Source organism: Ruditapes philippinarum, unplaced genomic scaffold (genome assembly GCF_026571515.1).
Source record: "Ruditapes philippinarum isolate M1 unplaced genomic scaffold, ASM2657151v2 ctg154_1_1_1_1, whole genome shotgun sequence".
Lineage (NCBI taxonomy): Eukaryota > Metazoa > Mollusca > Bivalvia > Venerida > Veneridae > Ruditapes > Ruditapes philippinarum.
This window is the reverse complement of record NW_026861602.1, coordinates 437,843-456,163: the sequence shown is the minus strand read 5'-3', so window position 1 is coordinate 456,163 and position 18,321 is coordinate 437,843. Positions and strand designations below refer to the sequence as shown.

Sequence of the window (18,321 nt, the reverse complement as noted above, 5' to 3'; positions counted from 1 at the left end):
TCACAAAACGAATACATATTTTATTTTCTAAAAGGGCAAACATGAGTTTTATAACATTTAAATAATGATTTAAGAGCAAGTAAGATGCTTGTTAGCTATAAATGTAAAACAATGTGTCATAAAAGTGGCAAATTCTAAACAAAGTAGTATTTTGACTTCCATTCAAAATACCAAATCGCTAGATTCTGCCTGCAAAACAGCAGCATGTGTGTGAACGAACTGGTTGTGGTAATTTGCTATAAGAAACTTTTTTGGAAACTTTATACCAAAAATACAAAAGCTTTTGACAAGAAAAAAGAAAAGCATTTCTGAGGCATAATGGGCCTTTAACTCTTAAAAGAGCTTTTCTATGTTGATCATTTGTTACAATTCCGTTACAAAGTTCAGTTTTTATGTATTTTTTTATACGTTTTTAATGTGAAAATCGTAAGTAAAAAAACATTTGTTTTGTATATTATTTTTATCCGTTAAACGTTGTCAAATTGGAACATCCTTCTTCTGAATTACTTACTAATCAACAAATAAACGTAAAAGTATACATGTCAAAGTAAAGTGCTTTAATAAAATCAAAAGGACACAACGTGATTTATAAGCAAAACATTAATGACAATGTTAAAAAGCCGCAATAACTCTCAAAATTTGCAAACTTCATGTCATTCAGATAGTCAATATGATATATGTCAAAATTTTATCACGGATTCCTTTACAAAGTTATTGCCGAGGTTGACTTTTTTGCCAGTAAACAAGCGTCTATTGTTTATGTATATGGCATTCTATTTAAACAGCCTTATTGCATTAGATCTAAATAGAACATTAGATATTCGACCAATCATAAACAATACTGATTCTAATGTTCAATTTGGGTGTATTTTACTACTGTGCTCTAATAGTAAAATGATATCAATACAAATGCACAACTGATAAACTTCCAAATACTTTTTAACAAATTGCTTATTGGTTACATTTTTTAAAAAAAAAAAGCACACACATAAATATCTTAAACTGCATATCAATAACAAATTTCATCTACAAAAGCATTGAAACTTTACAGTTTTGGAAAATCATAATTTGATTTTCTAAACAACTTTGAAATACGTCCTTAGTCAACTCATTAACATATTGAATAGTTTGTTAAATTGATGCCATTGCCATTATGTTACTTATAATTATTTCATAAAACATTTTTAAATATGATAGCGTTTCGGAATTTCAGAATTAGAAAAGTGCCTGAATCCGCTTTGTTCAAGGTCAAATTCTAACATACTTCTTTTTTATAGGATAAGTGGTTGAAAATAGATTTTTAGTTTATAGAACAAAATCTATTTTCAACAATTTAACCTTACTTGAATTGTTAGTTAGTGTAAACAAAATTAAATATGTTTGTTAAAACCGTTTATACATTTAGAGCTCTACGATTCGCTGTCGAAGCGAGGTTGTATTTAACAAATCAGTGCCGAAAAAACGATACAGCTCATGAAAAACAATAAAATAACTAACAATTCAAGTTCGTGCATTAACGTACAGTTAGTGTGTGCTAGTTCATGGAGTGAATTACCCTTGACCTGTAACGGAATGTTGATACGTAAGATATCTTACGTAAGATATGACGTCAATAGAGCAAATGACGTAAAGTGGACTCTTCCGCAATGTAAGTTTAATTTCTTGGCGACATGCTTTTATTTAGATGTCACGGTCATAACGTACGTAAATATAATAACACTATGACATTATCAAAATATTAATTGTAGCATAATTGTAAAAGAAAGCAAAACAAAACAACAAAAAACAATAGCATGTATTAAGAACAACAAATATGAGTATAATAAAAATTATGTACATTGTAACATTTACTTATTCATGTTAAAACGCAGCACGATTCTTCGTCGCTCAGGAATGCAGTACTGGTACATTTGGTATTATCTATGTGCTGCGAAGCCTTTTACGTTTTTTTTTAAATATAATTTTTTTTAAAAAGTCTTTAAATTTGCTTTGTGGCCAGATATTTTGATGCAAATAATGCGTTATAGTTTTTCATAATGGATTTTTTATGCAAACTTTTGGGACAACCCTCGTTTTAAGGACAAGTTTGAATAGTTAAGATAGTAGCATATTAAAAATTCAATATTGATTATCGTTTTTCACATGGATGTACCCCCCACCCCCCCCCAAGCCTGTACCGAAATCGAGTTCCTTTAAATGCGATTATACAAGTTGAATAGTACTGGGCTCGTACGGCGATCTTGTTTGAGCTTTAAATATACTTTGTATTATTGCAAAACATATACATTAATTGTAACAATTTTAGGAAAAATATCTGAAGCGAGTTAAGTAAATTTAAGTGACAATTCTATGAATGCACGTTATCCAGTGGTCATAAGTGTGTCTAATTGTACCAGAGGTATTCTATTCACATAAATGCACGCAAGTGAGCTAGTTTATAATTATGACAGCAAATGTAGTTTCTGTTTTGTGTGTAGTTATATATTTTTTTGTCATTTCGCTTTATAAACTTATTATATATAATAATATTTACGGACATAAGTTTTTAAATAAAATATTGCATAGTAAGTCGGATATCGCGCAATTTCTAATTTTTCAGAGTATGTTACATAAGTCAACCCCTCAGTGCTAAACGCTTGTGTGCAGCCAGTTCTGGTTCAAAATAATATCAAAATGTAATTAAAGCCGTAATTAAAGCCATGGTTACATCTGGTACTTAAAATGACCCAAGTTACATAGTAAATACATGTATACTATGAAATTTTTATTAAATTTCTGACTGTTCTTTTAACTGGAAAAGCAAAAAAGACAACACTTAACTATTTAAATCAAAAGGATATATGGCCAGCATGGATCGGCTGGGAAATAAGCTAGTCCGTGTTTATTGATCGTACAGAGCGATGAAAGAAAATTCCAAGCTTGAAGTGTTCTTGAATATATATATTAAAACACTGTGGTCGGTAATATAGTCCACATTTGAATTATAAAAATCAATACTGTAAATTCTTCTTTAATAATCCGGTTATAGTCCGGATAAAAAATATACGGGATACCGATTACCGGCATTTAAATGATTTAGTAAATGTGACAGTTTAGTAGATTTTACGGTGACGAGAAAAAGCGAAAATGCCGACGCTTGAAGACAAAGCGATTTGGGATGATGGAGAGGTTTGAATTTTATTTCAGTTTAATTTATAGTTGAATTCTAAGTATAAAATTCTATGTAAGCGTTTAGTTATCCTCCAAATTTGGTAAATTTAGTCCATGTCTTATGCTGAATCATCCATTCAAAAAAGTGGGTGGGGTATTTGTTTTGCAAATTTTGACATGTATTTTCCCAACATTTAGTCGGACTGTCCCTTTATGAAAATTCGGCGATATCATAGATAAGACGTCGGGGTCTAAACCGGGAATATATATATTTTTATTTTTTTTAATCGCCGCTGGAAAGCCCACATGGGTGACCGTACACTCTAGTCGGGCCATCCTAGAGCGTCCTGCCGAGATTTTTTCGTCGATTTTTTTCCAGCTTTATTGGTGGAGGAAGACCTCAGGTGCCCCTCCGGGCATTATTTCAGGCACGAGCGGGCACCTGGGTAGAACCACCGACCTTCCATAAGCCAGCTGGATGGCTTCCTCACATGAAAGATTTCGACCACAGTGAGGATCGAACCTACAGCGGTGAGGGACCTGTGATCTCAAGTCAGCGACCTTAACCACTTGGCCACGGAGGCCCCGAATATATATAGCAGACTCAGTCCGTTTTTGTAGTATCCTGGTGAAGCTATCGGCAATCTCTCACTTACAAACTTGCTTGCATGATTTCAGTCAGCCATATTCCCTAGCCACAAATGATAACACCTGTTTCTTTGTCTAAAATCCCACCAAATTATGCCCCTTTTAAATGAACTCAAAGAAGGGATCTTTTTAAAATATTTTGTATTTATTTATTCGATTTTTTTCTAGAAACGGAGAATTTTTTCATTACTCTTGTATAATTTGCTTTCTATCTATATATGGTTGCTATGGTAAACATATGAGTTTTGATGGTAAACAAGGGAATTTTCTAGACCGGAAGTAATCTAACACACATCACATGTAAACAATACATTAAACCACGAAGAATATTGAGATATTTGTTTGTCTATCAGTTCAAAATGCAAAATATTAATATGGAAAACAACTATTGTAGTTCATGTGCATTGTTTTAATGTGTTTGGCCGATATTTTAGTTGTAAAAGCCATATTAGTGTCAATTCATAGCAACCAAGTTTAGAACGTGAACAGTAACTGAACGAGATATGGCAAAGCGCATGCTCGCCCACTGACTTCCACTCTATTGAAATGCTGCATATACATATAGCGAAAGTTTGTAAGTGTCTCAAGGATTTTTTGGCTTAATTTATAGCCGATATTCGGTCATATTGCCAATTGAAAATAGTATCCACAGGAAAAATTCCAAATTGAAAGTTACAAAAAGAAATATTAAACGACAATTTCTAAAATCTTTGAAAATAATTAATTTTTAACAAAACATCGCTGAATTTCCCAATATCATGTTACCAAAATTCTGGAAAAAAAACCTGATAATCTAGATTTTAATAGGCCCATGGATACTTATCACTGTTGAATACAGTTTGAAACAGTGATATACTACAGTACCTATGATGTCTATGCCTAATGAGTCTCCATCTCCCTGTTAAGCCACTTACAGCAGCTTTCGCAGTCAAGTAAATTTGAGTAAAATCCCCATACATGTCCAATCCATGGTGTTTTTTGTTTCAACCACAGCAACAAAATTCATATTATTGATAAAATCAGTCATGAATCTGTTCTATTCCATGCTAATCAATTTCAGCAGCATATTATAGGCTCAAAACACTTAGTTTCACAAGTTTTCTAGGTCATTAATTGTGTCAACATAGTTTCACAAGTTTTCTAGGTCATTAATTGTGTCAACATAAGTAATTAAAAGAGTTTAAATTATTTTTAGAAGTTTTATGAAAATTTTAAATTTGTTCTGGTTTGTTCAGTGATGTTCTGCATTGTGATTTAGACATATCACTACATATTAATAACGCCGTTAAACGGATAATTTTTCATATTTTTTTAAGCCCAAGTGGTAACTGTTTAATCACACAGTGACATAATTACGTTCCTTTTTACATTTGGTTATTTGTTCTATTTATAGGAGTCTTTGGGTGAAGAAGTGCTACGAATGTCAAATGATGAAATAGTTAGCAGAACACGACTCCTAGATAATGAAATAAAGGTATATCATATATATGTGGTAGTTGTCTTTCTATAGCTCACATTTAGCATGAAAGCAAAATTGAAAGTCAATTCAATAGATTTATTGAGTAAAATTTATAAAGGCAATCAGCCCAAAATACACATCACAAAAAAAGTAATATTTAACATTTTAAGGTTGTGTCATAAGTCATGATAAATTCTTATTACATTGAATTATATATTACGCTATAGAGATCATGAGGTGGTAAATATAAGCAGAGATTTTCTTAATTACAAAATTATCATTTGATGAAAGTAATTCATAAAAGTTATCTAATTCAAAAACAAAATTATTTAGTAAATAGGTATTTCTAAATATTTGCTACAATGAAAAAGAAAGTGAAAGAAATATATAAAAACAAAATTAATATAATGAAATTGCCTCTTCTAGTTGATTTTTACTGAAATTCTGAAGACAGTTCTAGACTGTTTTTAGTTGACTAAATTCTTGAAAAAATAATCTGTTCCAAATAACTATTTTTATACTGTAGATAATGAAGTCTGAAATCATGAGAATTTCACATGAACTACAAGCACAGAAAGAGAAAATCAAGGAAAACACAGAGAAGATTAAAGTGAATAAAACACTACCGTACTTGGTATCAAATGTGATTGAGGTAGGTATTTTAATGTTTCTCAAAATTATATGTAGTGTTGGTATGGCAAAGTAGTTTATACATTAGACTAGTATTTTAATTCCTGACTGACTTTACACTCATTCTTAGTACTGGTTGGTTCCAGGAACAGATTTGCGAGAGTGTATGTATGCTAATAGCTTCCTACACTGTGAATTTAAAACAATTTCTGTATGGGCTGAATCTTAATTAGATTTAATAGATTCGGTGAATAAAATAAAGATAAAGATATTACAACCTAATAGTGAATACTATATAAATTGCATGATAAAATTAATCTTGAAAAAATTACCTGATAATTTAAATTATTAAAAAACTATTACTAACATTGACATCAGGACCTGAATATAAACAAAGATTGAATTTTTAATACATCAAAACTATGATAAGATGTTTCATGTTTAAAGTCTAAATCCATACCATACCATTATTCTGTATTTTAGTTGCTAGATATGGATCCTCAAGACCAGGGAGAGGAAGATGGGGCTAATATAGATCTGGATGCTCAGAGGAAAGGCAAATGTGCTGTCATTAAAACTTCTACCAGACAGGTATAATATCTCCCTTTATCATAAATCTAAACAACACTCTCCTCTTATACCCATTTTAAAGGGTGTGAAAGTTTGTTCAAGTAATAATAAAAGGCATTTATATTTTGATACAATGTTTATATACTGTGATAAGGACATTTATATCATGACATAACTTCATAAGGTATATAGTGATACATAGCTCATGGTACATTATGTATCTTGGAATACACCCATGGAAAAATGATGGAACAAACCATTTAACCTGTTATACAACTTAGTTTATTTACAGTTAGAGTTAAAATTGCAGATAAATGCACATTAAAAACTAGGACAATCTCTCTTGACTTCGATGTAAATTTGACACAAATTCATCAATATTCTTCTTTACTATATTGATGACATATCTTTGGATCTTTGGAATCTGATCTTTTTCTTTGACAGCTATAATTTTCTATAAAAGATTTCAAACAGGTTAATTTTTTTTAGCTTTACACTCAGTCATATATTTCAGACTTACTTCTTACCTGTCATTGGACTAGTAGATGCTGAAAAGCTGACACCTGGTGATCTTGTGGTAGGTATTTTATTACTACCGAACTTGTATGTATATATTTCTACGATTGCAACTTTTACATCAAGACAATTTAATCTGTTAGTCTGACTTTAGATAGAATTGCATTATATATGTACTGTTACCCTTTTCTCCTGAGATTTACATTAAACATGCTTTTTTAAGCTGGTCTCCCTATCAGGACAGTGTACTTAATTCTATCAGGCAACCAGAAAGCAGGGTTTTTTTCAAAACTCAGTAGAACGTTTAAAAGCTAAAGATAAAATAATTGTAATATGGAATTACAGATTTTGAGTTCTAAACTTTTTTTTTATTAAATTTTAATATTTTTATTGTTGTTGATATTACCAGTTATGTCTGAAATTACAGAAATGTATAGAAAATTAAATATCTATGAACTTGATTTACTCTTTGCAAACTCTTAACTTATCCAGAAGTTTGTTAAACTTCATAAAAGTATTGTTTTGTTAAAAATATTAATAATTTGAAGTATTTGATGTGTGTTTAGGGTGTAAATAAAGACTCGTACCTGATACTGGAGACATTACCAGCAGAATATGATTCTCGTGTGAAGGCTATGGAGGTAGATGAACGACCAACTGAACAGTACAGTGACATTGGTGGTCTCGATAAACAAATTCAGGAGGTAATTTCTTGTCATTCATTCTAGTCAGCAAACTGAATATCTTTATTATTTTATTAGCTCACCTGTCACAAAGTGACAGGGTGAGCTTTTGTGATCACTTTTCGTCCGTCCGTCCGTAAACTTTTACTTTAAATGACATCTCCTCATAAACCAATAAGCCAATTTCATCCAAACTTCACAGGAATGTTCCTTTGGTGGTCACCTTTAAAAATTGTTCAAAGAATTTAATTCCATGCAGAACTCTGGTTGCCATGGCAACTGAAAGAAAAAACATTAAATATCTTCTTTTAAAAAACCATAAGAGCTAGAGCTTAGATATTTGGTATGAAACATCTTCTAGTGAGTGTCTACCAAGTTTGTTCAAATAAAAGCCCTGGGGTCAAAATTGGCCCCGCCCCGGGGGGTCATTGATTTTACTTATATGCATATAGTAAAAACTTAAAAAATCTTCTTTTAAAGAACCCAAAGAGCTAGAGCTAAGATATTTAGCATGAAACATGTTCTAATGGGTGTCTACCAAGTTTGTTCAAATAAAAGCCCTGGGGTCAAAATTGGCCCCGCCCCGGGGGGTCATTGATTTTCCTTATATGCATATAGTAAAAACTTAAAAAATCTTCTTTTAAAGAACTCAAAGAGCTATGGCTAAGATATTGAGCATCAAACATCTTCTAGTGAGTGTCTACCAAGTTTGTTCAAATAAAAGCCCTGGGGTCAAAATTGGCCCCGCCCCGGGGGGTCATTGATTTTACTTATATGCATATAGTAAAAACTTAAAAAATCTTCTTTTAAAGAACCCAAAGAGCTAGAGCTAAGATATTTAGCATGAAACATGTTCTAATGGGTGTCTACCAAGTTTGTTCAAATAAAAGCCCTGGGGTCAAAATTGGCCCCGCCCCGGGGGGTCATTGATTTTCCTTATATGCATATAGTAAAAACTTAAAAAATCTTCTTTTAAAGAACTCAAAGAGCTATGGCTAAGATATTGAGCATCAAACATGTTCTAATAGGTGTCTACCAAGTTTGTTCAAATAAAAGCCCTGGGGTCAAAATTGGCCACGCCCCAGTGGGTCATTGATTTGCCCTATATGCATATAGTAAAAACTTAAAAAACCTTCTTTTAAAGAACCAAAAGAGTTAGAGCTAAGATATTTAGCATGAAACATGTTCTAATAAGTGTCTACCAAGTTTGTTCAAATAAAAGCCCTGGGGTCAAAATTGGCCCCGCCCCAGGGGGTCATTGATTTTCCCTATATGCATATAGTAAAAACTTAAAAAATCTTCGTTTAAAGAACTCAAAGAGCTATGGCTAAGATATTGAGCATCAAACATGTTCTAATAGGTGTCTACCAAGTTTGTTCAAATAAAAGCCCTGGGGTCAAAATTGGCCACGCCCCAGGGGGTCATTGATTTTCCCTATATGCATATAGTAAAAACTTAAAAAATCTTCTTTTAAAGAACCAAAAGAGTTAGAGCTAAGATATTTAGCATGAAACATGTTCTAATAAGTGTCTACCAAGTGTGTTCAAATAAAAGCCCTGGGGTCAAAATTGGCCCCGTCCCGGGGGTCATTGATTTTCCCTATATGCATATAGTAAAAACTTAAAAAATCTTCTTTTAAAGAACTCAAAGAGCTATGGCTAAGATATTTAGCATCAAACATGTTCTAATAGGTGTCTACCAAGTTTGTGCAAATAAAAGCCCTGGGGTCAAAATTGGCACCGCCCCTGGGGGTCATTGATTTTCCTTATATGTGTATAGCAAAAACTTAAAAAATCTTCTTTGAAAAAACCCAAATAGCTAGAGTTAAGATATTAAGCATGAAACATCTTTTAGTGAGTGTCTACAAAGTTTGTTCAAATAAAAGACCTGGGGTCAAAATTGGCCCGGCCCCAGGGGTGTCATTGTTTTTAACTATATGTGTATAGTAAAAACTTTAAAAAAATCTTCTTTTAAAAAGCCCGATGAGCTAGAGCTTAGATGTTTAGCATGAAACATCTTCTTATGGGTGTCTACCAAGTTTGTGCAAATAAAAGCCCTTGGGTTAAATTGGCCCTGCAACGTTGGGCGGGGGGGGGGGGGGGGGGGCTATATACAGGTGAGCGACCTCAGGGCCATCATGGCCCTCTTGTTGATTTTTGTATCAACCTAGATTTGTCCATACTTTTAATGATAATTTGACTTTTCATAGCATCTATTTTGTGGGAATTGTTTATGCTTCAACAAGTATTAATCTTTTAATTTTAGAGTTATATACTATAGTATTTGATCTACCATATTTTCACTAGCAAAGTTTGCTATATGATAGTCTAATTTCAAGATGCACTCAGACATCTTGTTCCATTTTAATATCCTTAAAGAAAAAGAATTGATGGAAAGGGATTAAAAATAGTAACATTAAACAACAGTGAGGTCCTTCACACTGTCATCAATTGATTTTATGGATGGAAGATGACCAATGCTGGACAGGCAATTTATTGAGTTAAATTATTGCCCAGGCATTTTTCTATGGAGAAAAAAAAAACAAACACTAAATAAAATAAAATTCAGGCCTGTCATTTCCTTTTATAGCAAGGGCAATTTGAAAGGATTCCCTTACAGGAAAATTTTAAAATCATGCAGTATTCCCCTAAATATTCAATTAATGCCGCGTTTTTCTTCCCTTTTTTCTCCAAATATTTAGGATAGTCTCCTTACCCAACCTGTGAAAAAAGACCAATAATGTATATACTAGTTTGGGACAAGCCCCCAGTAGATGGTAATTTAATCAGTTTTTCCAGTATCATCTCATTATAACACTGTTAATTGAAATGTTTTTCTATTCTATATAGCTGATTGAGGCTGTAGTTTTACCAATGACACACAAAGAGAGGTTTGAAGCTCTTGGTATACAGCCACCTAAAGGTGTTCTATTATACGGCCCACCAGGAACTGGAAAAACACTATTGGCAAGAGCTTGTGCTGCACAGACTAAATCCACTTTCTTAAAGGTTTGTATTTACAATGTGTGACAAGTTAGTGCTATGTGCTGTTAATTAGTTATGTTACTGCAATATTATTATAATTATTCGTTGGGCACTTATTTTTGTGGGTGAGTCAATCCATGAATTTAAGATCCAACAAAATTTCATTTCGTCCGCTGTAAGATTATTTTGCATCACAAAATTTTAACATTTTAGCTTATTTGAAAAATAAACAGTCTACAAATTTAAGTACCCACAAATGACAATGCTCTTGATGACAAAACCACAAAATTTCATGTTCATGAAATTAAGTAAATCCACAGTAATCTGCAATGTTCATATACAATTTGTAACAGGCTTGGACTAATATTTTTTTATTAAAAAAGTATGGTATTGTTTTGAAATGTACAATTTCTCAATTCATTATTGTTAATATATGAAACTTTATTCATATTACTAATAATGTGTTTACAGTGTAAAACTATTTTTATTATTAGTACAGATTATGGCCATATATGTGTATTTACGCTTAAATATATGATGTTTGTTGTCCTCAGTAAGTTCACAGATGTATAAATTATATTGTTAAGCATTTGAGCTTTCAAGTCCTTATTTAACCATGATGTGACATGTAGTGTCTTGCATTACAGTTAAAGTGTCAAACTTAAAAACTTAAATTTAGATGTTTATTGTCGGGGGTATTGATGATTGCTTGCGTGTTTTTATATTGTTCAAATCTTTTAGCCTGCATCTCCCAGTCTTTATGAAAAACTTTAAAAAGCAGCAGACATTTGGGCCTGTAAAATAGTATTTTATGGCCAAAACATCTACTGAGCCGTTGTGCTCGCCCATTTGGTCTCTTTCCGGTGGCGAGGGTAAACAAACTCAAACACACACTGAGCCGTTGGACCACCAACCTGTCAATAATCACAGGTCCGGTGATAGATTTAGTGGCCTCGGGTACAGACTGGCTCTAATTTCGACTGGTGTCCTCAAGTAGGTTTTTGTGTCGCCTTGAAAAGGTGACATATAGGGGTTACTTTTGTCGGCGGTGTCGGCGGCGGAGGCGTCTTTGTCGTTGTCGGCGTCCCCTAAAGCTTGTCCGGAGCATAACTCAGTCACTATAAGTCTGATTGACTTCAAACTTGGTATGCATGCTTCTTTCAATAACCCGAAGTGCAGTGCACAAGGACCGGTACTCTGCAGTTCTTATTTTTTGAGTTATTGCCCTTTGTTAATTTTCATACTTTAATTTTGTCCGGGCCATTTCTCTTCAACTAAAAAAGCTATGGACTTGAAACTTCATAGGATGATAGATCTCATTAAGAAGAAATGCAGTGCACAAGAACCAGTACTCTGCACTTCCTAGTTTTTGAGTTATTGCCCTTTGTTAATTTTCATACTTTATTTTTGTCCGGGCCATTTCTCCTAATGTATAAAAGCCATGGACTTGAAACTTCATAGGATGATAGGTCTCATTAAGAAGAAGTGCAGTGCGCAGGAACTGGTACTCTGCATTTCTTATTTTTTGAGTTATTGCCCTTTGTTTATTTTCATACTTCAATTTTATCCAGCCATTTCTCCTTAAGTATAAAAGCTATGGACTTGAAACTTCATAGGATGATAGATCTCATTATTAAGAAGTGCAGTGCACAAGAATTGGTACTCTGCATTTCTTAATTTTTGAGTTATGGCCCTTTGTTAATTTTCATACTTAATTTTTGTCTAGGCCATTTCTCCGAAAGTATAAAAGTTATGGACTTGAAACTTCATAGGATGATAGATCTCATTAAAAAGAAGTGCAGTGCATAAGAACTGATACTCTGCATTTCTTATTTTTGAGTTATTGCCCTTTGTTGATTTTCTTACTTTATTTTTGTCCTGGTCATTTCTCCGAAAGTATAAAAGTTATGGACTTGAAACATCATAGAATGATAGATCTTATTGATATGAAGTGCAGTGTACAGAAACTGCTGCTCTGCACGTATTATTTTTTTAGTTATTGCCCTTTGTTATTTTTCATATTTCATTTTTGTCCTGGCCATTTCCCCTAAACTACATTGTTCACAAGGCGACACATCCGACTCGCGGAGTTCTAGTTTAGGTATTAAGTGTCGGGAGTTTTAGCTTTCAGTCCATCATTTACCTCAAATTTATAATATTATTGATTATAGCTTGCAGGTCCACAATTAGTTCAGATGTTTATAGGAGATGGAGCTAAACTTGTTAGAGATGCTTTTGCACTGGCCAAAGAGAAGGCTCCAGCTATTATATTCATTGATGAGTTAGATGCTATAGGTAATGATTTTGTTTTAAGACTTGGTGTTTTCTACAATTTTTGTGCCCCCACGTTAGTGGCGGGCATTTAGATTTACCCTTGTCCGTCCGTCCTTCCGTCCGTCCGTCCTTCCGTCCGTCCGTCCGTTCACTTTTGTGTCGCACGTAACTCAAAAAGTATTTGACCTAGAGTCATGAAACTTTACAGGAATGTTGATCAGCATGTGTAGTTGTGCACCTGGGTATTTTCGTGTGGATATTTTTAGTATTTTCAGAGTTATTGCCCTTGACTTAGTAAAATTTTGCAATTTTCAACTTGTGTCGCATGTAACTCAAAAAGTATTTGACCTAGAGTCATGAAACTTTACAGGAATGTTGATCAGCATGTGTAGTTGTGCACCTGGGTATTTTCGTGTGGATATATTTAGTATTTTTAGAGTTATTGCCCTTGACTTAGTAAAAATTTGCAATTTTCAACTTGTGTCGCATGTAACTCAAAAAGTATTTGACCTAGAGTCATGAAACTTTACAGGAATGTTGATCAGCATGTGTAGTTGTGCACCTGGGTATTTTCGTGTGGATAATATTTAGTATTTTTAGAGTTATTGCCCTTGACTTAGTAAAAATTTGCAATTTTCAACTTGTGTCGCATGTAACTCAAAAAGTATTTGACATAGAGTCATGAAACTTTACAGGAATGTTGATCAGCATGTGTAGTTGTGCACCTGGGTATTTTCATGTGGATTTATTTAGTATTTTTAGAGTTATTGCCCTTGACTTAGTAAAAATTTGCAATTTTCAACTTGTGTCGCACGTAACTCAAAAAAGTATTTGACATAGAGTCATGAAACTTTACAGGAATGTTGATCAGCATGTGTAGTTGTGCACCTGGGTATTTTCGTGTGGATATTTTTAGTATTTTTAGAGTTATTGCCCTTGACTTAGTAAAATTTTGCAATTTTCAACTTGTGTCGCATGTAACTCAAAAAGTATTTGACCTAGAGTCATGAAACTTTACAGGAATGTTGATCAGCATGTGTAGTTGTGCACCTGGGTATTTTCGTGTGGATATTTTTAGTATTTTTAGAGTTATTGCCCTTGACTTAGTAAAATTTTGCAATTTTCAACTTGTGTCGCATGTAACTCAAAAAGTATTTGACCTAGAGTCATGAAACTTTACAGGAATGTTGATCAGCATGTGTAGTTGTGCACCTGGGTATTTTCGTGTGGATATTTTTAGTATTTTTAGAGTTATTGCCCTTGACTTAGTAAAATTTTGCAATTTTCAACTTGTGTCGCATGTAACTCAAAAAGTATTTGACCTAGAGTCATGAAACTTTACAGGAATGTTGATCAGCATGTGTTGTTGTGCACCTGGGTATTTTCGTGTGGAGTATTTTCAGAGTTATTGCCCTTGACTTAGTAAAATTTTGCAATTTTCAACTTGTGTCGCATGTAACTCAAAAAGTATTTGACTTAGAGTCATGTAACTTTACAGAATATTGATCAGCATGTGCAGTTGTGTACCAGGTATTTTCGTCTGGATGTATTTAGTATTTTTAGAGTTATTGCCCTTCACTTAGAAAATTTTTGCAATTTTCAACTTGTGTCTCAAGTTACTGAAAAAGGATTTGACATAGTCATTAAACCTTATGGGCAGGTTGCTCAGCATATTTAGATTTGCACCTGGGGTTTCGCTTGTGGATTTATCCAGTATTTGTAGAGTTATTTCCCTTGACTTAGTAAAAAGATTGACAGAACAGTGGCGCGGTGGGGGCACCCGTGTCCTATGGACACATTTCTAGTGTAACTATGAATTGTTGAAATGTACTTAGCTGAAGTGTCTTTGATGTGTCAACTTTCGTATTATAAATTGATATCTTTAATTTTATTCAATAAATATATTTATCACATAAGCCACTATGCAGGAGTGTAATAAAGCCATTTGATAACAACTATGTTATGCTAGTTTACTAACACTTTGATGTGATGTCCTTTGCATTATACGCAAACATAGCGTTAAAGCACACTAATGTTAGCTTACACTATAGGCACATCATTGGTAGCTGAAAACTGTTCTTATTTTAGATATTTGAATAGAATATTATATTCTTGTAGATTTAATATCTAACATATTGAATAAAATTAATATTGAATCTTGACTCATTCAATATTCTCTATGTATAATGTATTTCTTAGAATGATAATATTTTGACCAAGAAATTTCAATTTTTATAAAATGGCTCATTGGTACAATTTTTGTTAGGATCTTGTTTCACTTAACTTTTATGATACAGGTACAAAGAGATTTGATAGTGAGAAAGCCGGGGACCGTGAAGTACAGAGAACTATGTTAGAGTTACTTAACCAGATGGATGGTTTCCAGCCCAGTTCAATGATCAAGGTATTATAAACAGACCAAACTGTATTTCAATTTGTACATTATTTTTTTCAACTAGACTTAACAAAGTGTATGGAAGAATTTTTAGACTATTCTAAACAAACTTGTCTGCAGCCAGATTTACAGTCATTACAGTGACATTTTTTTTACACCGCATCTTCTTTATTGGCTAAGAGAATTTCTCTGTATTGCTTAATGAATCAACATCCACTTTAAATAGTTGAATGTCTTAGTTTCTCACATCATATGTCAAAGTTTATAACTATTGCACCTTCATTTCAAGAGTTGTCCAGCAAGACTCTAAACTTGTACATGTATGTTTAAAAATTGAATTAAACATTTGAATTGAAACATTTAAATTTACATCTTTTACAAGACTGTAGGGATTTCCTAGAAACTTTAAAAGTGTTATAATCTATCATTATTCTCATTACATATGACAAGTTGAAAATTCTGGCAGATATATTTTACTCCCCATTTGATCAGTTAAATTTGTTATGGTTACTATAAAGGCCTTTAAGTTTTGTATCTTTGCAGTAAGGAATATTGAAAATCTTTCTTTTATTGTATATTTTTATCTGTAATTGTTCTTACATAGGTTATTGCAGCAACAAATAGAGTAGATATATTGGATCCAGCTTTACTAAGATCTGGTAGATTGGACAGAAAGATTGAATTCCCCAACCCTAACGAAGAGGCTCGGGCAAGAATCTTACAGATTCACTCCAGAAAAATGAACGTTAGTAAGGAAGTGAATTACGAGGAGTTGGCCAGATGTACCGATGATTTTAATGGAGCACAGCTCAAAGCTGTCTGTGTTGAAGCTGTAAGAAACTAATTTCTCTTTCATATTTAAGTCACTTCTTACCATCAAACGGCAGTATCTACAACATTAATAAACCTGAATAATCAGTATTAACTTCAGCTTTTATGGGTTGAGGCATCAGAATTAACCCTGCATGATTGTAAGAGGGTCCATATTACTGGAGTCTGTACATCTCTAAACTCCAGCAGGTGAGGTGGTTTTGACCCCTGGTGTTGCTTTAAGTTTGGTGCCATATGACCTCAACTATGTTGGTGCTCAGTAAAACAAAACAAGTGGACCTTTATAAAGTATGTCTATTAGATTTTTCTTTACTAGATCACACTCCATGCTTTCACTCTTCTTAAGAACATGAGTAAAATCCTCTTCACAGCAAAAGAAAGCTTTCTAGAACTACCCATGAAATATGTAAAAGCACAGTTATTGCCACTGTAGGACCTGAACACACAATATTTGGTTTGAGGGGCAGACACCTTAACCACTATTCCATTGCTTCCTAAACTTAGATGCATTGGGATAAGAGTTGAAATATAGCATGTAAATATTGATTATTATGTTTGTATATGTTACAGGGAATGATTGCATTGAGACGAGGAGCTACCGAGTTACAACATGAAGATTATATGGATGGTATCATTGAAGTTCAGGCGAAGAAGAAAGCCAATCTACAATATTACGCTTAATTGTTCCTGTGGTTTGCTGGTGCCAGAGGATGAGTTCCATTAAATGTGAACATTGAATATTCTTTGATTGACTCTTTGTCATAGTGAAGTTAAAACTTGAAATATCGACCATTGTCATTCTGTGAAAAATGTTTTGTTTTTTTCCATTTTTCAAAGAAGCAATTGAATTGTAAAAATTCTGATATAAAAGTGCTTGAAAATGTTGATAACTAGCTACATGTACATGTAATTTGTGATGTTCAATGATATATTTATTATACAAAATTCATGGAGACACTATATTAGTTGTTGCATTGTATTTAATTGAGTAACACATTGTACATGTTAAAATAGAGGAATAAAAATAGTTATTTCATCTCAATTGTTGTTAAACTAGTGCACTGTTTATGCTGCTCAAAATAATTTTGTGTTTTTCATACATAAAACAATGCATTGATTTCATGGCCTTAAACATCATCATCCACTTTTTCTGTGTGGAAAAATTAAGCTAAAAATGAAATGAAAATCTGTGTGTCTGGACTATGTAGTCGTCATGATTTGAAGGATTTTTATGTAAAATTTATCAGCATGGGTCTGAGCATTTGTAACATGGTTTTTGTGAAGTTGGCAATCTAGTTCCTTGATTGTTAAGGTCATTAATTGGCTATGGATTTGAAACCCACTAGGGACTTTGGATATCTTATGCAATGAAGCTTGCCAGATACGTTGAAGTGGTGATTCTACTCAGGTGCATGCTCATGCCTAAAATAATGCATTAAAGAGTACCCAAGGTCTTCCTCCAGATATATAGCTGAAAAGTGGCAGACTACTAGTCCCGGTCCGTACTCTCAGTGCCTGAAAGGGCGGATAGACCCTCATTTACCCTAGAATTCATACATAGACTACTAGTTCCACATGATTTCTAAATTGGCGGTGAGAGACAAATGACCATTAAAGTCAATGTCGGAGATCAATTGTCACCTTGCCGATGAAGGTGGGGATCGAAGCAGAGATCTCTGAATTACAAATCTGATGGCCTCCTTAATGAGCTAAGTGGGTGAATGGATCATTACATTAAGCCACCAACAATTTTAAAGTGTGATCAGACTGTAAAGATGGGAAAGCTGGCCTCATTACACACAGATTGCTTAGGCAAGTTATTTTACATAGCAGCAATATTTGATATGAAAGAAACCAGTAATTATACCTGTTAAAAACCTGCTGGAACAAAATGTGAACAGCCTTTGTCACCAGTATAGAGCCAGGCCAGCTTGTACATCCATGCAGTCTGACCAGGCTCTATACTGTTGACAGCTCAATTTTTTATTTTGATATTGAAATCCCTTGAATTTTGAATGGACTGTTTCAAATTCAAACCTGGACAGAGCCATTATAGAAACATAGCAGGTAAAGGGTTACATACAAATTATTATTTCCTTACATTTTATGTATATGGAAATTGTCACAAAAAAGCATACAATTAGTGCATAAGTCAAAGAATAAGAAGGAAAACGATTGTAA

General features: G+C 33.3%; 1 protein-coding gene across 1 annotated transcript; it reads left to right on the top strand.

Moving 5' to 3' along the window:
• Positions 1 to 3,024: 3,024 nt before the first annotated feature.
• On the top strand, positions 3,025 to 17,176 carry LOC132716287 (26S proteasome regulatory subunit 6A-B). The gene is made up of 11 exons (XM_060699529.1): positions 3,025 to 3,168; positions 5,192 to 5,272; positions 5,784 to 5,909; positions 6,371 to 6,478; positions 6,972 to 7,034; positions 7,540 to 7,677; positions 10,506 to 10,664; positions 12,812 to 12,935; positions 15,212 to 15,318; positions 15,914 to 16,141; positions 16,711 to 17,176. The coding sequence occupies exons 1-11, from the start codon at positions 3,127 to 3,129 to the stop codon at positions 16,819 to 16,821; spliced, it is 1,287 nt and encodes a 428-aa protein (XP_060555512.1). The 5' UTR covers positions 3,025 to 3,126; the 3' UTR covers positions 16,822 to 17,176.
• Positions 17,177 to 18,321: the final 1,145 nt, after the last annotated feature.

Coding starts and splice junctions, on each gene's coding strand:
- LOC132716287 (XM_060699529.1), top strand. CDS start 3,127: ATGCCGACGCTTGAAGACAAAGCGATTTGGGATGATGGAGAG. Junction 3,169..5,191: donor CGATTTGGGATGATGGAGAG/GTTTGAATTTTA, acceptor TTCTATTTATAG/GAGTCTTTGGGTGAAGAAGT. Junction 7,678..10,505: donor TCGATAAACAAATTCAGGAG/GTAATTTCTTGT, acceptor TATTCTATATAG/CTGATTGAGGCTGTAGTTTT.